The sequence below is a fragment of the Pinus tabuliformis genome, chromosome 8, assembly GCF_031772625.1.
Source record: "Pinus tabuliformis cultivar Carrire ecotype Pingquan chromosome 8, CPIR1, whole genome shotgun sequence".
Classification (NCBI taxonomy): Eukaryota; Viridiplantae; Streptophyta; class Pinopsida; order Pinales; family Pinaceae; genus Pinus; species Pinus tabuliformis.
Genome location: NC_142294.1, coordinates 1,675,158,200 through 1,675,183,640, shown reverse-complemented (window position 1 = coordinate 1,675,183,640; position 25,441 = coordinate 1,675,158,200). Strand labels below are relative to the sequence as shown.

The 25,441-nt window shown below is 36.5% G+C and overlaps 1 protein-coding gene across 1 annotated transcript; it reads right to left on the bottom strand.

Annotated features, from left to right (window-relative positions):
* Window positions 1–1,280: 1,280 nt before the first annotated feature.
* LOC149242637 (F-box/kelch-repeat protein At1g80440-like) lies at window positions 1,281–2,327 on the bottom strand. The gene has a single exon (XM_089370925.1). It carries the CDS (start codon window positions 2,325–2,327, stop codon window positions 1,281–1,283), a length of 1,047 nt encoding a protein of 348 aa, XP_089227051.1.
* Window positions 2,328–25,441: the final 23,114 nt, after the last annotated feature.

The following is a 25,441-nucleotide window of genomic DNA, read 5'->3' as shown; positions in this document are numbered from 1 at the left end:
CTCTAGGCTCATGTAGATATTCTTCTAATTTTTTCTATTAAAAATATGAATACATTAGTTAAAAAAAAATTAACTAAAAACTAAAAATAGTCAAAACATAAAATTTTCTATTTAAAATTAATGTATCATTTTGTTCATGATCAACTTGGTTGACACATGTATTTTTAATTCATATGAATATTTTAGTAAAAAAATAACTAAAAGTTTAAAATACTTCAAATAAAAATATCAATATATTGATAGATTTTTATTTAAAAAAATAAAAGAAACTAACCTTTTGTAATATTAAAATACTAATATTTTAGGTAAAAAATAAAAGCAAATGTAAAACTAATAATTTGTAATTCATTTTTTTAAAATAAAAAATAATAAAATACAAATAAAAATATTTGTTTATGTTCTTTTATACTTGAAAAAATGAATGGGAAATTTTTTATGAGAATCATATTTATATTATATCAACTCGCTTATCTATTTTACTAGGACTTATCATATTTTTAGAGGAAAGCCTCAACCTGCAAACTTTATTTTTAGAGTGTACAATTTGAGAATAGGTTTGCACCTTGAGGATAGATCCTGAATTAGATAAATCCAGAGTTGTGAAATAAATCCTTGGTCCAAAATAAATCTAAAATAGTAAATTTTATATAATCTAAAATTAGTGTTTTCTTATTTAACTTATAAACCATGTGTTGCATTAAAAATTAATTACCTTATTAATTACTCTCAAATGAAAAAAGAAAAAAAAAATTATATAATTTTAGTTTTAATTTAACTCTAATAACTATAACTCATCTCAGATTCTAATTTAATAAAACCTTTTACATTTTCATTTTCATTTAATATAAGAATCTTTACATTTATTAATAATTAATTAAATTAACAAAACATTTGAAAAATAACTTCATTATATTAAATATCCCTAAATTATGAACATTTGAAAAATAACTTTATTACAAAATAACTTCATTGTAATAGGAATACTAGTCCAATTACAAAATGTTGTGCATGGTGCATCAGATTACTGCACGCAACTAAATTAACCAATAAATTATGCCAGGAAACAATGGGTGGCTTTGCTAAATACTGGTCCAATTACGAAACTCCAAACTCAGTACATCCCTAAATTACCCATAAAATTACTCCACAAAACTAAATTACCCACCAGATCACTACCCCAAACACGTAACTGCAAACCCACTGCATCCTGAAATTATCCGAAAAATTAATCCAGGAAACTAAATTACCCACCAAATTACCCCACGAAATGAACCATGGCCTTAAATCTCGACAGTTGCTGCAGACACGAAGATACCGGAAGTGCTTCCTGGACCACCACTAAGCCTAACATCAACCCACTGCCCAGTTGAGGGGTTAAACAGGTACGCCACGTCTTTGTAGGATTTGTCACATCCACTTACGAAAATCCAGTTGCCCCATTGTGTAGCACTAAAATAATGGGGATGAAATCGTGGGAGAGAGGCCACAACAGACCAAACATTTTTCTCACCATCATACTTGAGCACCTCTTGTCCACTGAACGCGTACAACTCGCCAGACGAGGAAGTAACCGCAATACTTTTCCAGTTATATCCGCCGAATCTCCACATATCTTCCCGCATTCTCCAACTTCTCGCTCTCGGATCGTAAACTTCTGCACTTCTGTTCAATTGGGTTCCGCTTATCACCATAAATTTACCTTCCATGAAAACACCGTGGCATGCATGGCCGTGTGGTTGGTTCATATGAGGCAGAATTTCCCATGTGTTTTTCTCCACGTCATAAACTTCAGCAGCGGCCAGAGGAGTTTTCGTTTCATTGATCCCGCCAGCCACGTAGACAAGTCCTGTGGAAGAAGAGACAGAGCAGGCAAAGAATGATCGAGGTGTGGGCATGTCAGATCCGCGGCTCCAACTGGCGGACTCAAAGTCATAAATGTACACACTCTTCATCAGACTCGTGTCGTGGCTACTTCCATTGTATCCACCTATGAGGACCAACTTTCTATTCACAGCCACGCACTTACACCGTTGTGGTATGCCAGCGAAGCGGGCATCGTCAATGGGAGGTAGGTTTTCCCAGGTGCGCTTCACAGGGTCATATACCATTACTACGCATGCATAACGGTGATCATGACGAGCGATCCGGTATTTTCGAATCAAGCAGAGCAGGTACTCACTTACTCGTGATATTTTTCTATCTTCATAGAATTTAGGGCTACTCACTGTAGCCTCCCAACTTCTGCAGACACCTTTCAACGTATAGTGTGATTTGTAAGGTACTCTCAACAAGCACTCACGAACGATATCATCTGGAATAAGCTCCATTAGACCACCGCAAATGCCCCTGTTTCCCAATGGCCTTTACTCAAAGCTCCAGAGATCCAAGACTCTATAAAACAATGTGTTTCAAAGCTTCAGAGATCCAAGACTTTATATAACAATGTGTTTTTTCAGGGTCATACATTTATAGTTTTATAGATTTAGTATTCAAATCACACAGTTAAGATGGGTCCTTTGTCCTACAAATAAGTGGTCATAGAGGTGGTTATAGATTTAGTATTCAAATCACTCAGTTAAGATGCGTTCCTTGTCCTATAAACAAGGGGTCTCATACACGTGCTTGACTGTGATCTTAAAAATAGATAATAATAATAATATTGAGGCATTAACCTCACCAACTACCTATGGTAAATGGACAGAATTTAATATATACATACATATATATATATATATATATATATATATATATATATATAATCTGTTAAGGTGATTTTTGTCATTCTAATTAAATTAATTAATTAAGCGTGTAATACAAAGATGAGTTATAATTTTTTTTAGTATATGGTATTGAAACTTGCAGTATTTTGACTCAAAAATTGCATAACACTGATCATATGGTAAAAAAATTTGTTAGATTTTTATTTTTAAATCATATGTCAATTTTTTTATATTATAATAATAATAATATAAAATAAAGTTAAATTAATTTTTGTAATATTTTTAAATCTTGGAAATATGTAATGTACCATACGTGAAGTGTCTTGATGCTTATAGAAGTTTATTAGATAACCTTAGAACACGTCTTAATTAATGTATACATACTTTGACCAAGTCAAAATGTTTAGATAACATAATATAATAGGAAATTACGACATCTCTTCCATTTTATGCTCTCTCCACAAAAAAAAACAAATTACATTATATATATATATATATATATATATTTGATTGTGAAGTGATAAATGGTTTTGGGGAATGTGATATTGACTAGTCATGGTATTGGATATTGACTAGTCATGGTATTGGCCCATGTTATGGTATTGTAACAAAGTCTATTTACAAGTTAATAATATCTATGGTAAAGTGCAGGTGATTGAACATCCATAGTTAAAAATCTTGTTGCCCACCCTCTTCAAAATAAAATAAAATAAAAATAATCCTATATTAAAATATAATTTCTATGTTATTTTTTATATCATTTTTCTCGTGTAGTTAATGGAAATTTGAAATAAAAATAAAAATAACCTTATGTTAAAATAAAAGTTCTAAGTTATTGTTTTTTTAATTAATTTTTGTTGGGTAGTTAAGGTAAACTTGGTTACTCGCTCCAAGTTTATGAGAATTCATGGTATTACTCATGGTATTTGTATCCTAAGATATTTTGCATTTCAAATATCTTATCGCTTTCAACACATGGTGGATTCAAAGTTAAAATGGACATTGTAAGTATTAAGTTTTTATGTGCGTATTAATGAAATTTAAATATGATTACAAAATTATTATTTTAATTTCTATAGTAAAATTAATGGTAATTTATAGATACTATTTATATCTTGTATAATTTAATGTGATAAAAGGTTTATATATATCAAAAAATAGTTATAATATTTTTTTTTTCCTTTTACCTTTTGCTATTTTAAAATTGAATTCAAATAAAATATTTATAAAATATTTTGATTGTGAAATGAGCCATGATTTTTGGGATGTAATATATATTTTAATGTGATAAATAGTTTAAATATATCTCAAAAACAATTATAGTTTTATATTCCTTTTAGATTTATTATTATAAAACTGAATTCAAATAAAATATTTTTAAAATATTTTAATTGTAAAATGAGATATGGTTTTTGGGATGTGGTATTGATGAGTCATGGTATTGGTGGTCCTATAACAAAGCCTATTTACATGTTAATATGATAAAGTGAGTGTGAATATTCATGATTGAAAATATTGTTATATTGTAAGTCTATTGTAGGTATTAAAGTTTTTATATTCTTATTAATTAAATTTAAATATAGCTACTCAACCATTATTTTAATTTATAAGGTAAAATGGATCTTAACTTGTAACTAATGATTATACCCATAGTCTAACGAGGCAGAGGAGTTGTCTAGAAAGTTATGATTATAATATTGACTTTAAATAAAATATTTATAAAATATTTTAATTGTAAAATAAGATATGGTTTTTGGGATGTGGTATTGATGAGTCATGGTATCTATGGTCGTGCGATATTGATGGTCCTGTAACAAAGCCAATTTACACCCTAATAATATCTATGGTAAAGTGACATATTGTTATATTGTAAGTCTATTGTAAGTTTTATTTATTTTTATATTCTTTTTAATTTAATTTAAATATAGTTACAAAACCATTATTTTAATTTATAAGGTAAAATAGATCTTAACTTATAATTAATGATTATATATTAGATTTTATTACTATAAAAATGAATTCAAATAAAATATTTTAATTGTAAAATGAGATATGGTTTTTGGGATGTGGTATTGATGAGTCATCTAGTTACACATTGATAATATCTATGCTAAAGTTAGTGAATATTCATCATTGAAAAGGAAGCTATAATATCTATGATAGAACAACTCTCGAAGTAGGAATGGACCTTTCGGAATCTCAGAAACACTGACTGAACAACTAAATGAACTAGATGAAATTCGTTTAATGGTTGTCCAGAGAACTAATGCGATTTAATAGCAAATAACAAAATGGCATGATAAATTTATTAAGAATAAGGTCTTTCATAAAGGAAATTGGGCATTACTATATTATTCTCATTTTAAAGACTTTAAGGGGAAGCTTTGCTCTCGTTGGATGGGGCCTTATGAGATTGATGAGGTATTTGATAATGGAATTGTCAGAATTGTCACGATTGATGATACACATGCTTATTTTATTGTAAATGGACATCGTCTCATATGGTATCACCACCCGGCCTCTAAAGATGCCTTCATCAAAGATCTCTATGATAAATCTGGTTTGAAGGTTGTTAGTGCAAAGAATAACTCCTCTGCATCCTCTGGTTTAAAATAAATAAATAAATAAATAAATAGAACGTATATATACATACATACATATACGTATACGTATACGTATACGTATACATATACATATACATATACATATACATATATTCTTACCACTCAATATTTTTTTTTTCAGGTACTAGCACTGGTGTTAAATCCTATGGAGGCAAGAAAATTTCCTAAGTACCTGGTGTTGTTACTCCTTCGGTGTTGTTACTTCTCCAATGTTGTTACTCCTCCAGTGCTACTACTCTGTGGCGAAAATTTTCTAAGTACCTGATGTTGTAACTCCTTAGATGTCATTGCACCACCAATGTGGTTACTCCTTTATGTTGTTTCTCCAACAAGTAAATGCTTGGGGAGGATGTACAACTGTATTTAAAAACGATGGTATAATCAAGTTCAACAATCATTCATTGACATCATCATAAAAAATCTTTCAAATGTCCACTCTATGATTCTTTACTCTGCACATTTCTCAATAGATACTAGATTTAACGAACCGGTCCTTTTGGAGTGTGCGGAATAACTACCATGATCCCCCCCATTATTTTCATAACCTGCCATGGATTTTTCACATCTTTCAAAAAATCACCATTCGTACACCCCGCTATCACCATTTCTTATGCCTGTCTGCAAATATTACTTACCGATACTCCATCCTAATGAGAAATATGCTACTCTCAAGTGTTTCTACTGAGACGTGAATCAAAGAGCACAATTATGGTCCACAGTAACACAGATGTATGGCAGGTGTTTGTAAATGTAGGCTGGGACATATATTTTTGAGAGATTGTGATGAGATTGTTACAACTGAATTTGTGTTGAACTTGGAAAAAGATCATTCCAGAGTTCGGGGTCTCAATATCCCTATCATAGAGGAAGCCATCTCAGCCATCAGTGGACTACTACAGGAAGGGAAGAAATGGTTTTCGCAGAAGGCTCCCTTCACGTAGCTCCCAGAAATATTTTTACAAGCTGGAGAAACATAAATTCAAAAAGGAAGAGGGTGTGAAGTTGCATACTACGTGTTAAGATACATTACCTACCAAGGACATTTTACAATGATGTTCATGTATCATTTTAAACTGTTAGAGTCCCTTCGGTTCTGGCATGCACAAATTCATTAATTTAATATGCCTTTCTTCCTCTATAAAAGTCTTCAAATTATGGCGCAATCTATGCATAGCTCTCGATAAGTATTAGCAGTCCTCATGAATCACGGGTTGGTCCGACTACTGGTAATTCAAGCGTTGGCTCGAAATACTGTTTCTTAGCCACAGTTTGTTGAATTGTTTGAAGTAGAACTCGAGGGCATTATACCTACAGAGGCATAGGATGGCGAGGTCTCGACTGAAATGGAGGATGCCAAAACTGATGCTACTCGATAAGAACCAGCATTGCCTTTTGACTCGGTTGAAATGGAAGACACCACAACTGATGCTACTCCACAAGAACTAGCATCGCCTATTGGATGAGTTAAGATGGAAGATTTCAGGGCCGATGTTGTCCCACAAGAACCAACATCGTCCATTGACTCAGTTAAGACGGAAGATGATACATCCGATTCTTCCCCACGAGAACCAGCATCGCTTCTTGGCTCAGGATAAGTGGAAAGGATGGAAATTGAGGACATGGTTGATGTTGCTTCAACATAGTTGATAATATTTTTGGAGAACTACCACCATGATCATTGGAAAAAATAAACGTGAGGCCTGAAGAAGAGAGTGCAGGTGGTTCTATTTCACAAGAACCAACACCACTCGTCCAAGAAAATTTGAGGTCTGAAGAAGCGAGTATAAGTGGCATTGTTACACAAGAACCAACACCACCCATCCAAGAAAACATGGGGTCCGAAGTAGAAAATGTAAGTAGCACTATCACACTAGAACCAACACCACTAATGGAAGAAACCCTAGCATCGGTAAAAGAAAAATAACCTACACTTGACACGGTTCTTCAGAAACCACAAGGAGACTCGACCCAAACAAAAAATGTAAAAGTTGAGGGGCATGACTTAGGGAGTACAGTCTATACATACATGAGAGAAGATGTTATTCATTCTTCCATTCCTACAATGCTACCAAGAGGGGCAAGGAAGTATCGGACTCGTCGGCTCTCGAAGGAGGATAAAATTATTCCCCTAGTTTTAGAATTTTTTGGTACAAGATTCATTCACTCGTCGAGGCGGTCACTCAAGTGCCGACACCTGTCATTGCACAGACATAGAAATTTGGAAACATGGGTCCAAAAAAATTTCCCCATGCCATTTCCCTAGACTCAGTAGAGGGGGGCTAACCGCCCACGTGAAACGCCCATTGACCCCCCCGCTCTGCAATTGGTGCAACGAAAGGGGGGCTTCAGCCCCCCTCTACCACCCCACTAACTAGGTGGGCTAGTTGCGGAAAGAATATAACATAACCCAACATTCTCCCACTTGTTGTTTTCTTTCCACACAGGGCCACACAAGAGATTAGTCATTTGTCGAGCCCTGTAATGCCCATTTTTTAACTACACCAAGAGAACTTATCAGAGCTCACATATTTTGTCAATGCATGTGAAATATTCTTCAAAGTGTCTACATTTACCAGCACCACATTTTTGTCTTCTATCATATCCCTCACAAAGTCATACTGAGCATCAATGTGCTTTGTCTTTGAATGGTAAGCAGGGTTCTTTTCCGAGAGAATTGCACTGTGGTTTTCACAGTCTGTCCTTATAGCTCCCTATACTAACCCCATATTGAACACAATCTCTACAACCAAACTGCTTCCTTCCTTACATGAGTGGCTGCCATGTATTTTGCCTCTATAGTTGATAGTGCTGCTACAGATCTTTCTTACTCATCCAACTGACTGCACCTCCAAATAGGTTAAACACATACCTACTTGTAGATCTTCTCTTATGCAAATCTCCAGCCTAGTCTGCATCAACAAAGCCACGAATATCTAAAACACTATCCAATCCTGGTCTTCCTTGGTAGCACAAACCATAATTATTAGTGACACACAAATACCTAAAAACCCACTTCACTGCTCTCCAATTCTCCTTCCATGGTTTTGACATAAACCTACTCAATACTCCCACTGCATGTGTAATGTTGAGTCTAGTATAGACCATTGCATATGTTATGCTACAGACTACACTTGCATACGGAACAAAGGACATGTCCTCTTCCTCTTCTTGTGCCTTGGAACACTATTCAACAAATAACGTTACACCCACAGGAATAGGAACCTTCACCAGTTTACTATCCTACATATTAAACCTCTGTTGTATTGTCTCAACATACTTCCTTTGGTTAAACCGAAGCTTCTTCTTTGCCAGATCTCTTTTAATTTCCATGCCCAAAATATAGTTTGTAGCACCAAGATATTTCATTCGAATTTGGAGGACAACTGGGTCTTCAAATCGTGGATAATTTCTTTGTCATTTCCAACCAACAACATATCATCCACATACAAGACCAGATAAATAACATGTCACCAATTAATTTAAAATACATACAATCATATGATTTTCTTCTAGTGAAGCCAAGTACCTGTATAAATGTATCAAATTTCTGATACCACATCGTTAGTGGCTATTTTAACCCATACAAAGACTTTTTTAACTTGCATACCAGTTCTTTCTTGCCCTTCACTACAAAGGCTTCAGTTTGCTTCATGGAGATCTCCTCTTCTAGATCCATGTGAAGAAATGTTGTCTTCACATCCATCTATTCTATCTCAAAATGAAAGGGCATAGCAACAGATAAAGGTAATTTAATAGAAGCTACCTTGGTAACAGGAGAACAAATATAACCAAAATCAATTCCCTACACATGGCAATAACCTTTTTCTACCAACCAAGCTTTGTATTTCTCCATATTTCCTTTTGCATTTGTCTTATTGTTGAACACCCATTTGCTGCCAATGGGTTTCCTTCCAGCCGACAACTCCAAGAGATCACAAGCCTCATTTTTGTGCAAAGATTCAATTTCATCAACCGTGGCCTCTTTCGAGAGTTTGCTATCCTCTGAATCTACTGCTTCCTTCACAGTTTTGGGATCATAATCAGTAATAGATAAGAAAAATTTGAACAGAAAGAAGATGGACTATACTTTTCTGGCCGCCTTCTTTCTCGAGCTGATCTTCTCACAACTGGTGTTTGTGGCTCTTCATCTTCTGATTCCTCTTATGTTGCAGAGTCTGATTCTTCCTCCTTTAGCTCAAACTCTATCTTCTGATGTTCCTTTGGTTTGACTTCATGTTTAATAACATATTTCACCTCTCTTAACACCACATATTGGTTGTACCCAACCTTCCTTGTTATTGGGTTCCAACATTTATAACCCTTTAAACCATCCTTATACCCAATAAAGATGCACTTTTCAGATTCACTATCCAACTTTGTTATTTTCTCCTTTGGAACATGTACATATGCATCACATCCAAATACCCTTAGATGTGAAAGAGATGGTTTCTTACCAATTGATGAGTGCCAGTATTACAGTAAGAATGCTGCAACTCCTAGGCTACTAGCTTTACTTTATCAACCTGGGGTTCCTACAAACTTGGAGGTGACATTGCTATATATAGAAGTAAAAGTGATGGTTCTTCCTTTTGTCACAGTTCACCTGGCAAGAGATCATTGGGGTTTTCAAGTCATACTTCTATGGAGTCAGAAGAAGCTTGGTTTCTTGATGGAAGAAGGGGAAATCTATTCTAAGGGGGAGCTACTCTACTGCAATAATGAAAATGACCGAATTTCAATGCTAAATCACACCATTTCCTAATTAACTACCAAGAAACTATGATTTGCAATAATGCTAAATTAACATGAACCAAATGCTATTAGCTAAGCATGGAAGTAAAAATCATCAAACATCACTAATGTGCAAGTAAAGGGATTGAAATAACTCTGTTTTTGTCTTTTTGTCTTTTCATGCAAAATCAAGTATGCAAACTAATTTATTTTGGCGATGTGGCAGGTGAATTAAGGATGTTAGAGGATGGTTGGAAGGGTTAGGAGATGCTTAGGAGACGTGGAAGACCCTTGGGAAACCTTCAGTGACTTATTAGAGGTTTTCCCTCAATTCGGCCTTAAAATAGGCAATTTCAAGAAAACCTACGGGATGTACTAGAGACCTACAGAATACAACCAAGAGAAAAATTATATGTGTTGGATGTGATGGAAAGCTTAGGGAAGGTGGTAAATTTGTGGAATGAAATGAGGAAATGTCTAGGATCACTTAGAAGTCAACAACAAGGATAGAAGATGGTTGGATTCGCTCAATGTGCTTGGAATAATTTCTATGTAAAATGATGAAAACTAGTGAAGGCAATGGTGAAAACAAGGAATGACCATGGTGGATGAAGTGGAAGGTGGTTGTGGGCTATGAAGTCTTTGTCTACTCTTGAAGCACTTGATCTACATAAAACATGTATAATTTCCAAAAATCTATGTGAACACGAATGATTCTCTTAAGCTAGAAAAGTAGAATTAATCAACTGACTACCTACATTATGCATGAGGAAAGTTGCTGAAAGGAATGAAAGCATGGATGATATTGACTGCAAGAATGAAGATAGAATATATGGAAATGGAATCCTACTTTGCAAAACTGATCAAATGCTAACTTAAATATAGTAAACTCTAAATCTCATGCAAGAAATAGAAATCTATGTTTTTGGGGTTGCATCGGGGTCCCTTCCTCAAATCATGATCTCAAAGGGAGGAAATGAGGCCAAGACACCTACTGATACCCTTGTGGTACTCCTTTTATCCCTACTAGCCTACTACTGAAGTAAGGCACAAATGGAAGAAAACTAATAAACAACCAATCCAATCTACACTACTTACAATGAAAATACATCTAAAGGAAAATTAATAATAAAGTTATTAGACTAATCTAAACATATAGATACAACAAAGAGGATCCTTGGATGCTAGGTTAGGCCCTAGCCCAAGAGCTTTAGCCCTCTGAGTTAACTGAGTGCTAGCTGAAAACAAAACTCATTCTTATTACCAAAACATAAAATTACATCAATAAAGCTTTCACAAGTCTGAAGCTTGAAAATAACTTAGAGTTTCACAACCAAAATTCAAATCCTAATGAGGCTCTAGGCCTCTCTACTTATATAACTAAAGTCCCCAACGACTTCTGTAAAATTAGGGAGGCTCTATTATGAAACTAGCTCACAAAAAGATAAAAAATATAGATCAACGCCTTAGAATTAAGCCTCTTCGAGGGGGCAACCTCGTTTACATTACACAAATAAATGATTCTTATATGATTCAAATGAAAAAATCTCCTTTCTATATATAGGTGTCTAAGGAGTCACAATATAACCCAACCGACCTAACAATAATAATATAAAGGCACAAAAATAACAATAGAGGGATTCTTTGGGGCACAATAATAACAATATGGGGACAATAGGGGCACAACAATATTAATAAGGGATACAACTACAATAGTAACGGAGTAATCACTAGTATTTTAGGGACCTATCATGCTCCTCTCCTTCACAAAATTGTTGTGCTGAACATTTGAGTAGTTTTGGATGCTTCTGTATAAAAATCTCATCCTCCCATGTGGAATCTTCAGTGGATAGGTTCTTCCACTTGATGAGATACTCTGAAATTGATCGATTTCGTAGCTGTTGAGTTCTTGTTTCTGTGACTGCTTCTGATTCCAATATAATTTTTCCTTCCTCGTCAAGTTCTTGCAATATTGTTTGAACTAGGAACTTTTCGCCTATAACCTTCTTTAAACATGAAACATGGAAAACTAGGTGCACTTGAGAAGCTGCAGGAAGCTCCATTTTGTATGCCATAGTACCAATCTTTTGCAACACCTTGTACGGACCATAATACTTTGGTGATAATTTATTATCCTTCTTAGCTTGCTTGAGGGACATTCTTTTATATGGTTGTAGCCATAGGAATACCCAATCACCTACATCAAAACTTCTTTCGCTGTAATGTTGATTTGCCTATTGTTTCATTCTATTCTGCGCCAACACGAGGTTATCGTTTAAGAGTTGGAGGACTTGTTGTTGATGATCGATGTGATGTTCCACTGCTTGAACCTTAGAGTTTTCTCTTAAATATGATGTGATGGATGGTGGATGATATCCATAAAGTGCCACAAATGGGGTCATTTTTGTTGATGTATGGAAGGAAGTGTTATACCACCATTCAGCTAGAGGTAACCATTTGACCCATTGTGTCTATTTATCAGATACAAAGCAACGAAGATATCCTTCCAAACATTTGTTTACTATCTCAGTTTTCCCATCAGATTGAGGATGATAAGATGAGCTATGAGCTAACTGAGTACCGAGACAAGAAAATAATTCTTTCCAAAAATTTCCAGTGAAAATGGGATCTCTGTCACTTACAATAATCTTTTGGTTTCCATGTAGCTTTTGAACTGTTTCCATAAATGCAGTAGAAATTGTACTAGATTTAAATGGATGTGATAATGCAGAAAAGTGTGCATACTTGGTAAGTCTATCAACTATCACCATGATGACACTCTTTCCCTCAGACTTGGGTAAACCTGTGATAAAATCCATTGGAACCTCCTCCCAAAGTTGGTTTGGAATGGATAAAGGTTGTAATAGACCTAGGGTCTTAATTATTTCAACTTTATTTTGTTGGCAAACCAAACATTCTGCCACAAACTTTTGAATATCTAATTTAAGGCCATCCAAAAAAAATTCCTTTTTAACCTTGTGATAAGTTTTTAAAAATCCTGAGTGCCCTCCTAAGGGAGAAGTGTGCAATTCCATAAGAATATTTTGTTTGAGTTGAGAATTCTTATAGAGGTATAATCGATCTTTGTACCATAATGAATCATTTTGCTAGCTAAATGTATCAGATGTACTAGAATCTTGTTGTAACTTTTGAATAAGTGCCCACACTTCATCATTCTTCGATTCCTCCCTTACTTCATTTATCCAATCTTGTTGGATAATAGAAATGGTGCACAACAATGCTTCCACGTCCTCATCCTTTCTTGAGAGTGCATCTGCCACCACATTTTGCTTCCCTTTTTTGTAGATGATTTCAAAGTCATAACCCAACATCTTTGTGACCCACTTTTGTTGCTCTTCAGAGGATAATCTTTGTTCTAAAAAGTATTTAAGGCTATCATGATCCGTTTTTACCTTGAAGTGTCTTCCCATTAGGTAGGGTCACCATTTCTTAAGTGCATGTAGTATTGCCAACATTTCCTTCTCATAATAGCTTTATGTAAAAATTTCCCTTGATTGGATGACTTTCAAAAGCAATGGGTCTTTCATCTTGCATTAAAACAACACCAATTCCATTTCCTGAAGCATCACATTCCACAATAAAGGTTTTTGTGAAGTCCAGTGTAACTAAGACCAGTGCTTGGCACATTGCCTCTTTAAGATGTTCGAAGGCTTTTGTTGCTTCTGGAGTCCATGAAAATGCATCTTTCTTCAATAATGTTGTTATAGGTGTTGCTATTCTCCCATAATTCTTAACAAACTTGTGATAATACCCTATCAACTGGAGAAATCCTCACAGATTCTTTATGGATGTGGGGATTTTCCATTCCTTAATGGCTTTAATTTTGCTAGGGTCTACCTTAACTCCTTCATGAGATACAATATGACCTAGATATTCCACCTCTTGTACTCCAAAGAAACATTTGGATCTTTTTGCATATAATTGTTTCTCCTCCAATAGTTGTAGCACCCTGTCAACATGTTCAACATGATCCTTCCAAGACTTGCTGTAGATTAGTATATCATCAAAAAATACTAACACAAATTTTCTAAGGAAGGGTTTGAAAATGGAATTCATCAAACCTTGAAATGTAGAAGGTGCATTGGTAAGGCCAAAAGGCATGACTAGAAATTCATAATGACCCTCATGAGTTCTAAATGTTTTTTTCAGAATGTCTTCAATCTTCATTCTAATTTGATGATATCCTGAACAAAGATCCAACTTGGTGAAGTAAATTGATCCATGCAATTCATATAGTAATTCATCAATGAGAGGAATGGGAAAATTATCTTTAATAGTGAGCTTGTTGAGCTCCCTATAATCCAAACACATGCGCCATGATCCATCCTTCTTGTGCACCAATACTACTGGAGCAGAGAAAGAATGTTGACTAGGTTGAATTATACCAGCCTCTAGCATTTCTGCAACCATACGTTCAATTTCACTCTATTGGGCATAGGGATATCTGTACGGCCTGATGTTTGGAGGAACACTTCCTGGAATCAGATGAATAGCATGATCATGATCATGAATAGGTGGGAGACCTTTGGGAGTCTCAAATACCTTGGAATGATTGTCCAAGACTTTTTGGAGATCTAGAGAAATAGATGATTTTGATGTGGAAACATCTAGCGAACATAATTGTGCAATTACACCTCTTTGTTCTTTTTTTAGAAGCTTTGTCATACTGTTAGAGCTGATTATATTTCCTGGTTTCCATGCAATACCCCTTAATTCAACTTCTTTTTCTTCCACAAAAAATTTCATGAAAAGTTCTTGAAAATTAAAAGCTATTGTACCCAAGGATTGTATCCATTGGACTCTTAGTACAACATCATCACCTCCCATTGGAATGGAAAGCATTGGGCTAGTCAATACATATTCTCCCATGGATAGCTTGATATTATGGCACTTTCCAGAGAAATTTATTGTTCCTCCATTTGCAACCATCACTTGACACTCTGGTGCTGGATATAGGAAGCAATTCAATTCTTTTTCTACCTTACAATGAATAAAATTGTGGGTACTTCCTGAATCAATCAACACTATTACCTTTTTCTTCTTGATTTGTCCTTCTATCTTGATGGTTTGAGGAGTGGTAATTCCCGCCAATGCATTACAAGATATGGTTAGATTCATTTCTTCTAGGCTTTGTTCTCGGAGTATATCCTCTTCTTCTGACTTTTCTTGCTCCTTTTCTTCTTCCTCTTCACAATCTATGTAGAATAATTTATGCTCAGCACACTTATGACCTTTAGTGTATTTGTTATCACAACTGTAACAAAGCCCTTTTGCTCTTTTTTCTTCCAATTGTTTTGGTGTCAACCTTATAGGTTGTGGAAGACTAGGGCAACAACACTTCCATCTTTATAATTGTGAGTGGTATGCTTCCTCGTTGCCATAATTTTTCTTTCCATTTTTCTTGCTAACTTGAATGCCTTCTCTAATGAATCAGGTTCCCAAAGGTGAACATCATGTTGGATATTATCTTTTAGAGTCCCTATGAACACATCAATCCTATGCTCCTCTGGAATAATGTTTACCTTATGTTCAATTTTTGGAACTCCTCAATGTGCTCCATTATTGAACCCTTTTGTTTGAGACTTATCAATTGGCTAAAAAAAGTGTTTCTTTTTGTATCCTCATAATGTGCTGTCAATTCTTCCGTAAAAATTGCCCAAGTGATAATTTGTTTATGAGATCAAAGCCATTGATGCAATAAAAAATAATTTGGTTCCAAATATAATGTTGCAATACGTGCCTTTTGTGTGTTTTGCACGTTATTGAGATCAAAAAATTGCTCCATCTGTAATATCCATGTGGCGGGATCCTTGCCATAAAACTTCCTCATATTGATTTTTGGAATATGGTGGGTCTTCGATCCAACATTAGTGTCCATGAAATCATGATTAACATTTCTTTTGTTCACATCATGAGTTTCCTTTACAACTCTTTCAACATTAGTAAGTATTTCTTGTAGAAAATTTGTCAGATCTGTCTTCAAATCTACCATGTCTGTCTTCAAATCTGTCTTCAAATCTATCTTCAAATCATCCATCTTAGCTTCCATGCCACTCATCTTAGCTTCCACGCCCTTTATATTAGATTCCATGCCATTTATCTTAGCTTTTGTTAGCTTTTGTGAGAGTGACATTTATTGCACTTGGTCTTGTAATTTGATATATCTGTTATAGACATTTTTGGGCACTACAACCCCAAGAATGAAATGTCCATAAACCAAGGGTTCCTAAGAACCTAAAAGTGTTGTTCTAACCCTTAAAGGAACAAGGTCAACTGATTACAACTTCTCCCAGAAGTTCTCCATGAAAAACTGCTCAGAACTGGTCAAAACAGGATCATTTCAACTGCTCCATAGGCAAAGTGCATTGCATCTCACCTAAATACACTGTGTGGGTGCATTGCATTTCAAAAAGCCCTTCTATGGGGTACGATGGGCGAAAAGTGACAAATGGCAGTGTCATTCCGCGAGGTGGAGAGGCATGGAATCTTCTAGAAACTTCTCCTATGACACTTGCCTCTCTGAATTCGACCAAGGATGAGTAAGACATCATCAATCTCCAAGTGGAAGAAAGAAATATCAGAGGGAAGACACTAATCAAAACACAAGCTGACTCGTCTCCCTTACAGATATCTATATATGGATCCCTCATCTTAGAGATCGAGGGGCTGGAATTTTGCATTTTGTAAGGAATTGTTGTTGGTTTCTTGAGATAACATTAGAGTGTTGGGTGATCTAAGATTTATATGAGGTGAAGAGGGGCTTACTTGCTGAGAGGATGATGCTAGGTTAGAACAAATAGTTGTAACTCCCTTGGCTCTTTCTTGTTTATCAATAAAAGCTATTCAAGTTTTCCTCCATACTCTTGTGTCATTTATGTTTTATGCATTTGTATGGTCAATTTACATCTGATCCTAGATTGTTTATGATTATAGATACATGTTCTTATATATTTTTATGCTACTATGATCTTATAGGTACTTTGTGAAGCTGGGCGTGCAAGGGAACAAGTAGCAAAAGATTATCAAGAGAGAGAGGAATCGAACTAGGAGATTAGTGCAAGATAGAGGTTGGTCTTCTTTGTTCTTCTCTCATCTATATTTCATAAAAGAAAAAACCAAAATAGATTTACTTTGTTTGTTTCTAAGGTAGCTACCACACCTTAGTGGGATAAGCAGTTCTGTGTAGACACTTTTCCCTGTAACAAAATGGCGACTCCACTGGGGACGAATTAGTTTGTTTGTTTATCTTCCTTGTTGTTTATTTTATAAACTTACAGACGGAGCCTGAAGTTGAGCTAGGTAGCTTTGGAACTGCATTTGCTATGCAAATTCAAAGTAGATAAATTCCGCTTCAGTCAATCTCCGGGATTTGTTTATGACTTAAACAACTGATTCAAAAACTCTCTGATTGCCCTCGTGGTAGCTCTTAGATCCTCCTTAAATATACCCCTGATTGTTGCATTACTGGTTACCATTTGCTCGGCCAAAACCCATGAACTAAACTGCAAACTGTGACCCGGAACCTAAGAAAAGTCTTGTCTCTGACCCAGCGCAGGTACTATTCTATGAATCTAAAATTCAGCACACTTCCCGAGTGTAGCAGGTGCGCTGCATTTCAAATTCCCTGTGTTACAGGTGCGATGATCAGACTAGGCATTGTTCAGTTTTGGTTTCTGTGATTCATTCTTTTAGTTATATTCATAAATTTTGCTGCCTGTAATCAGTATATCTCTGTTTGAAACCCCTTTTCTTTGCTGTTATTCCACATCCTTTTTGAAAAACAACTGTAAATGTTTTTGTGTATTTGTTGATTCATTTTCAGTTCTCCTTTGCAAAAAGTAACGTAATCGCACTGTCGTCTTTTGATTTGAAAGTGTCGTTTTCAGTCATAGGAAAGAGTTTGGTTGCTATAGATAGTCGATTATCCTGTTACTATTGTATTTGGTCTGAATTTGTAATTTTTCTAGTGTCGAAAGCAAGTATTCATTTCCAAGTCACAAAGTGTTGTGATTGTCTCCATTTTTTATTTTGAAAAGAGACTTGTTAATAATTGTCACTTGAAGAGTAATTCAGATTTGTGCATTAGCTTTCTTTTTACCATTCACATACTAAGAAAGCCAAAAACAAATACATGCATGTGCATTTTCATTTAGACAGTTTGATTGGTTTGATTTAGGACTGTGCATTTAGTTTGTGCTCTTTGCTCTTTGTGAAAGAATATTGTCTCTCTTTCCTTAGTAGCTAGGATTTTCGTTGCACAAAGAAGATAAAAGACTGTTTATCATCTTAGATTGCGTTTTAGGAATTATACATCTACATCTCGCGGTGAACGTGAAAGGCAAATTTCATAAACAAGATCAACTATAAAATAAATTCAATGAATCTAACAACGGTTTGGAACCTAACACACAACATTTAGAAGTCTAGGCTAGAGACGTATTCCGACATCGTAAAGCCTGGTAACTATTGTTCTCACTGATTGTTGGGTGAATCCTCCACTTTGAGACGATAAGTGCCAGTACGGACTTGTGCTCCCATGTACCGTCGAGTATATTTTGGGAGACCACAATAGGCTTAATCCTTTATCCATAGGAAGCCGTGTCTGCCGCCCTATCGATTGCAATGCACTGAACACAACATTCGAGAAGATTGACTACCGTACCGTAAAAAGTATTCTGCAGTTTTGTGATTGGTTTGGTAATCCCTCTACCTAGATTTCCAGAGCAGTCCCTTTTCAGACTCCTTAACGGAAAAGGTCCATCTGAGCACTTGTCACTTCAGGCTCATTAAAAATCGAAGGCGACTACAGTCATCTTTTGTTTTTCCTCGACTCTTAAAAATTGAAAAAAAAAGTTGTGTCAAAGCGTCTAAAATTTATTTTAAATGGAATAATCATCACCCTTTCCTACGTTGATCTTAGGTTGAGAAAATGGAACCCACCAACCAAGGAATTCCCCTTGGAGGAAATCCTAGTCCCTTCTCCTCTTGGGGAGATGTTGGTGCACCCCATATGGCCACATTGTCGCTTCCAGGATTGACAATCGGCTTGCCCGTATGGCTCTTCTCAACCTCTGTCGTTCAGAACACCGCAATTCCTGAAAAATCGAGTCAGCAACTAGATGAATCCAGAGTTACCCACCAACCTTTTACTTCCTCCAATTCTTCCTCTCCTCCTTCTTCTTCACTTGATGGGGTTGGTAAAGCCAAAAATCAAGTACCTGAGAAGAAGAAGGAAAAGAATAAGAAAGAGAAGAAGAAGAAGGAGCCAAAAGCGAAAGGGGGCAACCAAGCATCGTCTAGCGAAAATCCACACACTGCACCGACCAGGCCTAAATCGCCATGTGTCATTTGCAAAGAAGACCACTATCATAGAGATTGTCCTTGCATCCCTCGGATCTTAAGGGACTGGTCTCCTCGTTTGCACAACCCGGTGTCATCAACCTCTGATGATCATGTTGAAAACACACCGTCGACTAGTGAAAGTGAAACCCCAGGACAAAAAGGAAAATATAGATTTCCTTGTAAACTGTGCGAAGGCGACCATGCCGTCCACTGTTGTCCCTTCTTAGACGAGGCTAAAAGAGTTTTGGACGATCGTCCGGTTTCACCGTTACGACTTCCTCTTGGATAAAAAAACTCTTGCCGAGTCCGTCACTAGTTGAAAAGCCGGCTGACCCGCCGAGGTGGTCGGCCGAAGCATCTATCACTGAAGACAAACCATCTGAACCCATACGAGACGAAAGTCAAAAGGTCGAGGTGGCAGTTGACCCGGTCTTGCCTTCAGAGGTTCCATCTTCAGATGATACAATCACAGAAGAGAATAAGGATGACACCGTCCAAATTCTTTTCGTAAGCACAGACTCCGATGAACATGGGGGCAATTTACCCGTTCCTTTACCGCAGGAAGGAAGTTCGTCAGAGTCGTACCCGACCGTCTATTCGGTCCCACCTCCAAGCAACCTAGTTGTTTCTTTCGACTGGAATCAACTAGGCAGACCCCGTTTACCGGCTAGTGTACCATTCCGAATTATTACTCAAATATATAGAATGGTTATGGCCGGTACCATCATAGATGAAGGGGCTTCTTTGAGTATCCTTTCCTCGACTGCTTGGAAAAAACTTGGTTCGCCATCGCTTTTGCCTGAGATGAGAAATCTAACAGGCTTTGACAAAGGAACCAGTCGACCATTAGGGATCGTTCCCAATGTTCCCATAACATTGAGAGGGAAAACCGTTCACATGAACGTAATGGTAGTTCAAGGACCCCTGGATTATAAACTACTCCTTGGACGAGACTATATTTATTGCATGGGAGCCATTGTCTCATCACTCTTTAGAGTAATGTGTTTTCTGCACAAAGGAAGAGTGGTCAAGCTCGTAGACCAGCTTTCATTTCCTGGATCACGCATAGAAAATAGTCATATACCATCCCTGAATGGTCTTTTCACGCAAGGAATGTCGCATCAATCTCCAGTCCATCCACGAGATGAGCGCGAGTGATTCGGGGGACATGACTGAAACCCAGGGGGCATGCACCCCGGTCTGCTTTGGCAGGAAAACTTCGGGTATAGGGTAGGTTTCCGTGAGAGATATATGACTGGTCTGTACTCCCATCCATGATTGGAAGAGGGAGTTATTCTGGAATAAGATTCTCTCGTCAAAGTTATGTGAGTGGATTGTCTCACCTTTGTCTATTTTGGTAGACATCGCTGAAGAAGTGTTTTGTTTGCGCTGTGAATAGAACAATCTTTGGTAACCTGAAAGAGGTAGACCTTTCCTGATAAAACAAATGTTTTGTCAGTGATTTGAAGGGTGACCTTGAAACTCTGTTTTATACCTGGGGGCATGCAAACCTTTTGGCGTACAAGCGAAGAATGATCATTTATCTGTTTTTTGGATTGGTCGTTTCCTAACTTGCATAAAGAAAGGATGTGGGGAAAAACTCTAAAAATTGCCGTTATCATATATGGGACATTCTTATTATACGACTGGATTAATCGAGCAGTGTTACTGCAAGGTTCAAGCTCGTTAAAAAATAAACCTGCATTGAGCAGTTTCAGCGCATAGTTCAAGCTCGTTAAAAAATAAACATAAGCCATGAGCAAATGTTTCTCCCCGCGTTTAAGCTCATTAAAAAATGAACTATTTCCCGGTAAATAACCATCGTGAATGTAGTACTTCAGCTTTTAAAAGCCTTGGTCGTGTTCTCATCATCACCTCCACTCTGTATTGGCCGATCATTCACCTCCATTTGATTGTTTACCCCTTTTGAGGAACAGTTGCGAAGAGTGATCTCACTAGCCATCCTTGTAACACTGCCGTGATTGGAAAATTCCAAACCTTACCTGGAATCAGCTGCTACACAATTTTATCCCTCGTTCCTCAAAAGACGAGTCTCCTTTAAGCTCTTTTCAACTGACTCATAAAATATGAAAAGATTGTCGAGCCATTGGCCTCTCCAGCTCGTTAAAGGGACCAGAAGTGCTATCCCTCCTTTAGATTTTAATCTTTTTGGACCTGAGGGATTATTACACAAAAAGATCGAGCGCTTGTTTTGTTCGGCTCGTTAAAAGTATCGAAAATTCATCCCTTCTGTATTGTTTTATACTTTTTCGGACTTAAGGGATTAGATGACGAAAAAGGAATTTTGGAGTTTCCTTTATGTTCCTTTTTAGACTCTCTAAAATTGAAAAGGACCGAGTTATCTTTGTCGTTAAACTCGTTAAAACTTAATAGCGACAAACTTGTCCATAGCAGACAAGAACGAGTTTCACTATCGCTAGGCTCGTTAAAACATAGTGATGGGTTTGCCCGAAGGGAAAATTATAGAACAAGCATATGTTATCCTCCTCAAGCTTGACAAAAATAAAGAGGTACTGGTCAGCAATGACTGGGGAAAAATTGGGAAGAAAAACTTGAAGAAACTTTGTTGGTAGCAAGTCGCTCTTGAACATGACACTTTCACTCCGCATCCAAGTCGGGTTGGGTTGTTTCATTCACTGGTCACATCACCATGGTCCATCACACCATCCACATTTGGGGTTAATGCTACCAATCCATCACGTCAGTGTCGCCGATATGTTCAAGAGAAGTCATTCAGAGAATTCACCTGTGTCTCACCCGCTAAAATACATTTACACTCCATTCTTTCATGACCGCCACCCTGAACCTTATGTCATCAGATTGTTTTCACCTCCATTAAAATCATTTGCTCCGTTCCGTGTCATTGATGTGGGATTCATTAAAGCCCTCCTGTGACAGATCGCTTCTTGTCGACATTAGCTCATTATCCAAGAAGTCGATCTAGGAACACCCCGTTCAGTACTTTGAAGCTTGCATGCCTCAATGGCAAGTTTCTCACTTCCGGTGACAGGTTTACATCAATGGCCTTCGACCGAAAGATTTTGCGTGGTGTTCGACGCCAAGTCCTTTATTCACACCACGTGAATTGTACTGCAGTACCTTGAGGGTCATTATCATTATCGGTGATTCCTCTCGCACCTGTTAACAACTTACATCATTGGCTGGTAATCAGGCGATGTCTTTCCATGTTCGACTCCAGAACATCTCTCACATGGATAGACTTGTACTTCGAGTGAAGATCGAACGAGATTGAAGACCTCGGATCTAGTTTCATCCATCTGGGCTGCGATATATATTCAGGGAAATAAAGACATCAAATGTACATTATTGTTGCACAGATAATGATCCAATCAAAGGGATGATGACTCTACTAGAATCATCAGTCTACACTCAGACGATTGTCTATCCTATGTACATGAAAATGAATTTATAAAGCTGAGCATGGGAATTCCCGCCTCAGCTAGATTATGAAAATATTATGAAGATAATGTATTGTATTGTATCTTATTATAGGTCTCCTCCCAACTTGAAAGAACTTCAGATCCTCATAATAAAGCATTTCACCCGACATCAAAAGATTAACGACCTCATGCTTTAGGGGGCAACTGTTATAGACATTTTTGGGCACTACAACCCCAAGCATGAAATGTCCATAAACCAAGGGCTCCTAAGTCCCTAAAAGTGTTGTTCTAACCCCTAAAGGAACAAGGTCAACTGATTACAGCTTCTCCCAGAAGTTCTCCATGAAAAACTGCTCAGAACTGGTCAAAACAGGATCATTTCAGCTGCTCCATAGGCAAAGTGCGTTGCATCTCACCTAAATACACTGTGTGGATGCGTTGAATTTCAAAAAGCCCTTCTATGGGATGCGATGGGTGAAAAGTGACAAATGGCAGTGTCATTCCGCGAGGTGGAGAGGCATGGAATCTTCCAGAAACTTCTCCTATGACAATTGCCCCTCTGAATTCGACCAAGGATGAGTAAGAGATCATCAATCTCCAAGTGGAAGCAAGAACTATCAGAGGGAAGACACTAATCAAATCACAAGCTGACTCATCTCCCTTACAGATATCTATATATGGATCCCTCATCTCAGAGATCCAGGGGCTGGAATTTTGCATATTGTAAGGAATTACTATTGGTTTCTTGAGATAACATCAGAGTGTTGGGTGATCTAAGCTTTGTATGAGGTGAAGAGGGGCTTACTTGCTGAGAGGATGATGCTGGGTCAGAACAACTGGTTGTAACTCCCTTGGCTCTTTCTTGTTTATCAATAAAAGCTATTCAAGTTTTCCTCCATACTCTTGTGTCATTTATGTTTTATGCATTTTTATGGTCAATTTACATCTGATCCTAGATTGTTTATGATTATAGATCCATGTTCTTGTATAGTGTTATGCTACTGTGATCTTACAGGTACTCTATGAAGCTGGGCATGCAAGGGAACAAGTAGCGAAAGACTATCAAGAGAGAGAGGAATCGAACTAGGAGATTAGCACAAGAGAGAGGTTGGTCTTCTTTGTTCTTCTCTCATCTATATTTCATAAAAGAAAAAACGAAAATAGCTTTACTTTGTTTGTTTCTAAGGTAGCTACCACACCTTAGTGGGATAAGCAGTTCTGTGTAAACACTTTTCCCTGTAACAATATCATGTAGCATTTCTTCCTCTTCTTCATGAGTCATGCTAGCACTTTCAAGTTGCTTACAAATTGTTTGCATTTTCTTTCCTCGGGGTATCAGTTACCAATAATAATGCTCCACTATGCCCTTTGAATTTTTTAAAATAAATTTTCAAACCAACCTTAAGAAAAAATTTTAAAAAATTTGCACACCCTTTTTCACTTTGTAGGAGCTCGATATTTCCTCTGATGTATCTCTGTAATTTTGGATCATCCAATTCTGAAATTTTGATCTGCACTAGCCCTATATGTCCTCTTTTCAATGCCACCAGTATGATCCAAATTGGATTCTCCAAGGAAGAGTTATGCCAAATCTCGCACAGTGACCTGATTATAGACTAGTTCACTATAGCGAACTTGTACAACATGGACCATTAATCCTTTTCCTACCACAACGTTAAATATAATCTCTACCTTGTGCAAGTAATCCAACTTTTCCTACCCATGTTATCATTACCAACATTGATATCATGATTACATTTATATATAATCATATTAACTAATGTTTCCCTTCACATAAGAACATATTCTTAGAGGACAAAACACTAATGCATACCTTTGAAGGGACTAGCTACAACATCAGTTATAATCTTCCTACATGAAAATTTACATAAACTTTATCAACAGATCTAGTCCTTTAGCTATTTTTCATGCATGCAAATATATAAAGCAATGTCACACAACTTGTTGTCTTCTCTCGCATCCGAATGTAAATCCTTTCTAATGGAATCTAACACCAATCTCGTGTGCATACACATCTCATTCAACAAGAAACTAAGATAATTGTTATGTTAGCATAAAATTAATCACATATCATTTTCCTAAAGAAATATGACTCAATAGTTCTTCTATCCATACAAAGAATATATCTCTATAACACATTGACTATATTTTGTGCATCCAATAGCTTATCATAATAGCCCTTCTTTAATGTATGCAACACATATTCCCTTCTCTAGAATTCTACCATCATTTCATGTAAACCGTTACATATTTCTAAAAGGAGGTCATTATAACCCCATTTCTCGATCTTCCTATAAGTAAGTTTCTCATGCTTTCCCTTTCAAGAAAATATTATAGATACCCATCTTTATGCATAAAAATCAAGAAACAATAACAAGGTTAACTTACCCTTTTATGCACCGGAATCAAGAAATCGACCCACCTCATCTAGCAAGACAGTCTTTTAAAGAGATTAATATTTTCAAAAGAGTTAACATCGATTATTATTTCCAAGAAAGTCAACATAATACTTTCTCTAAGTACACCCAAAATCATATTTCCAATGTCACAATAGCTACCC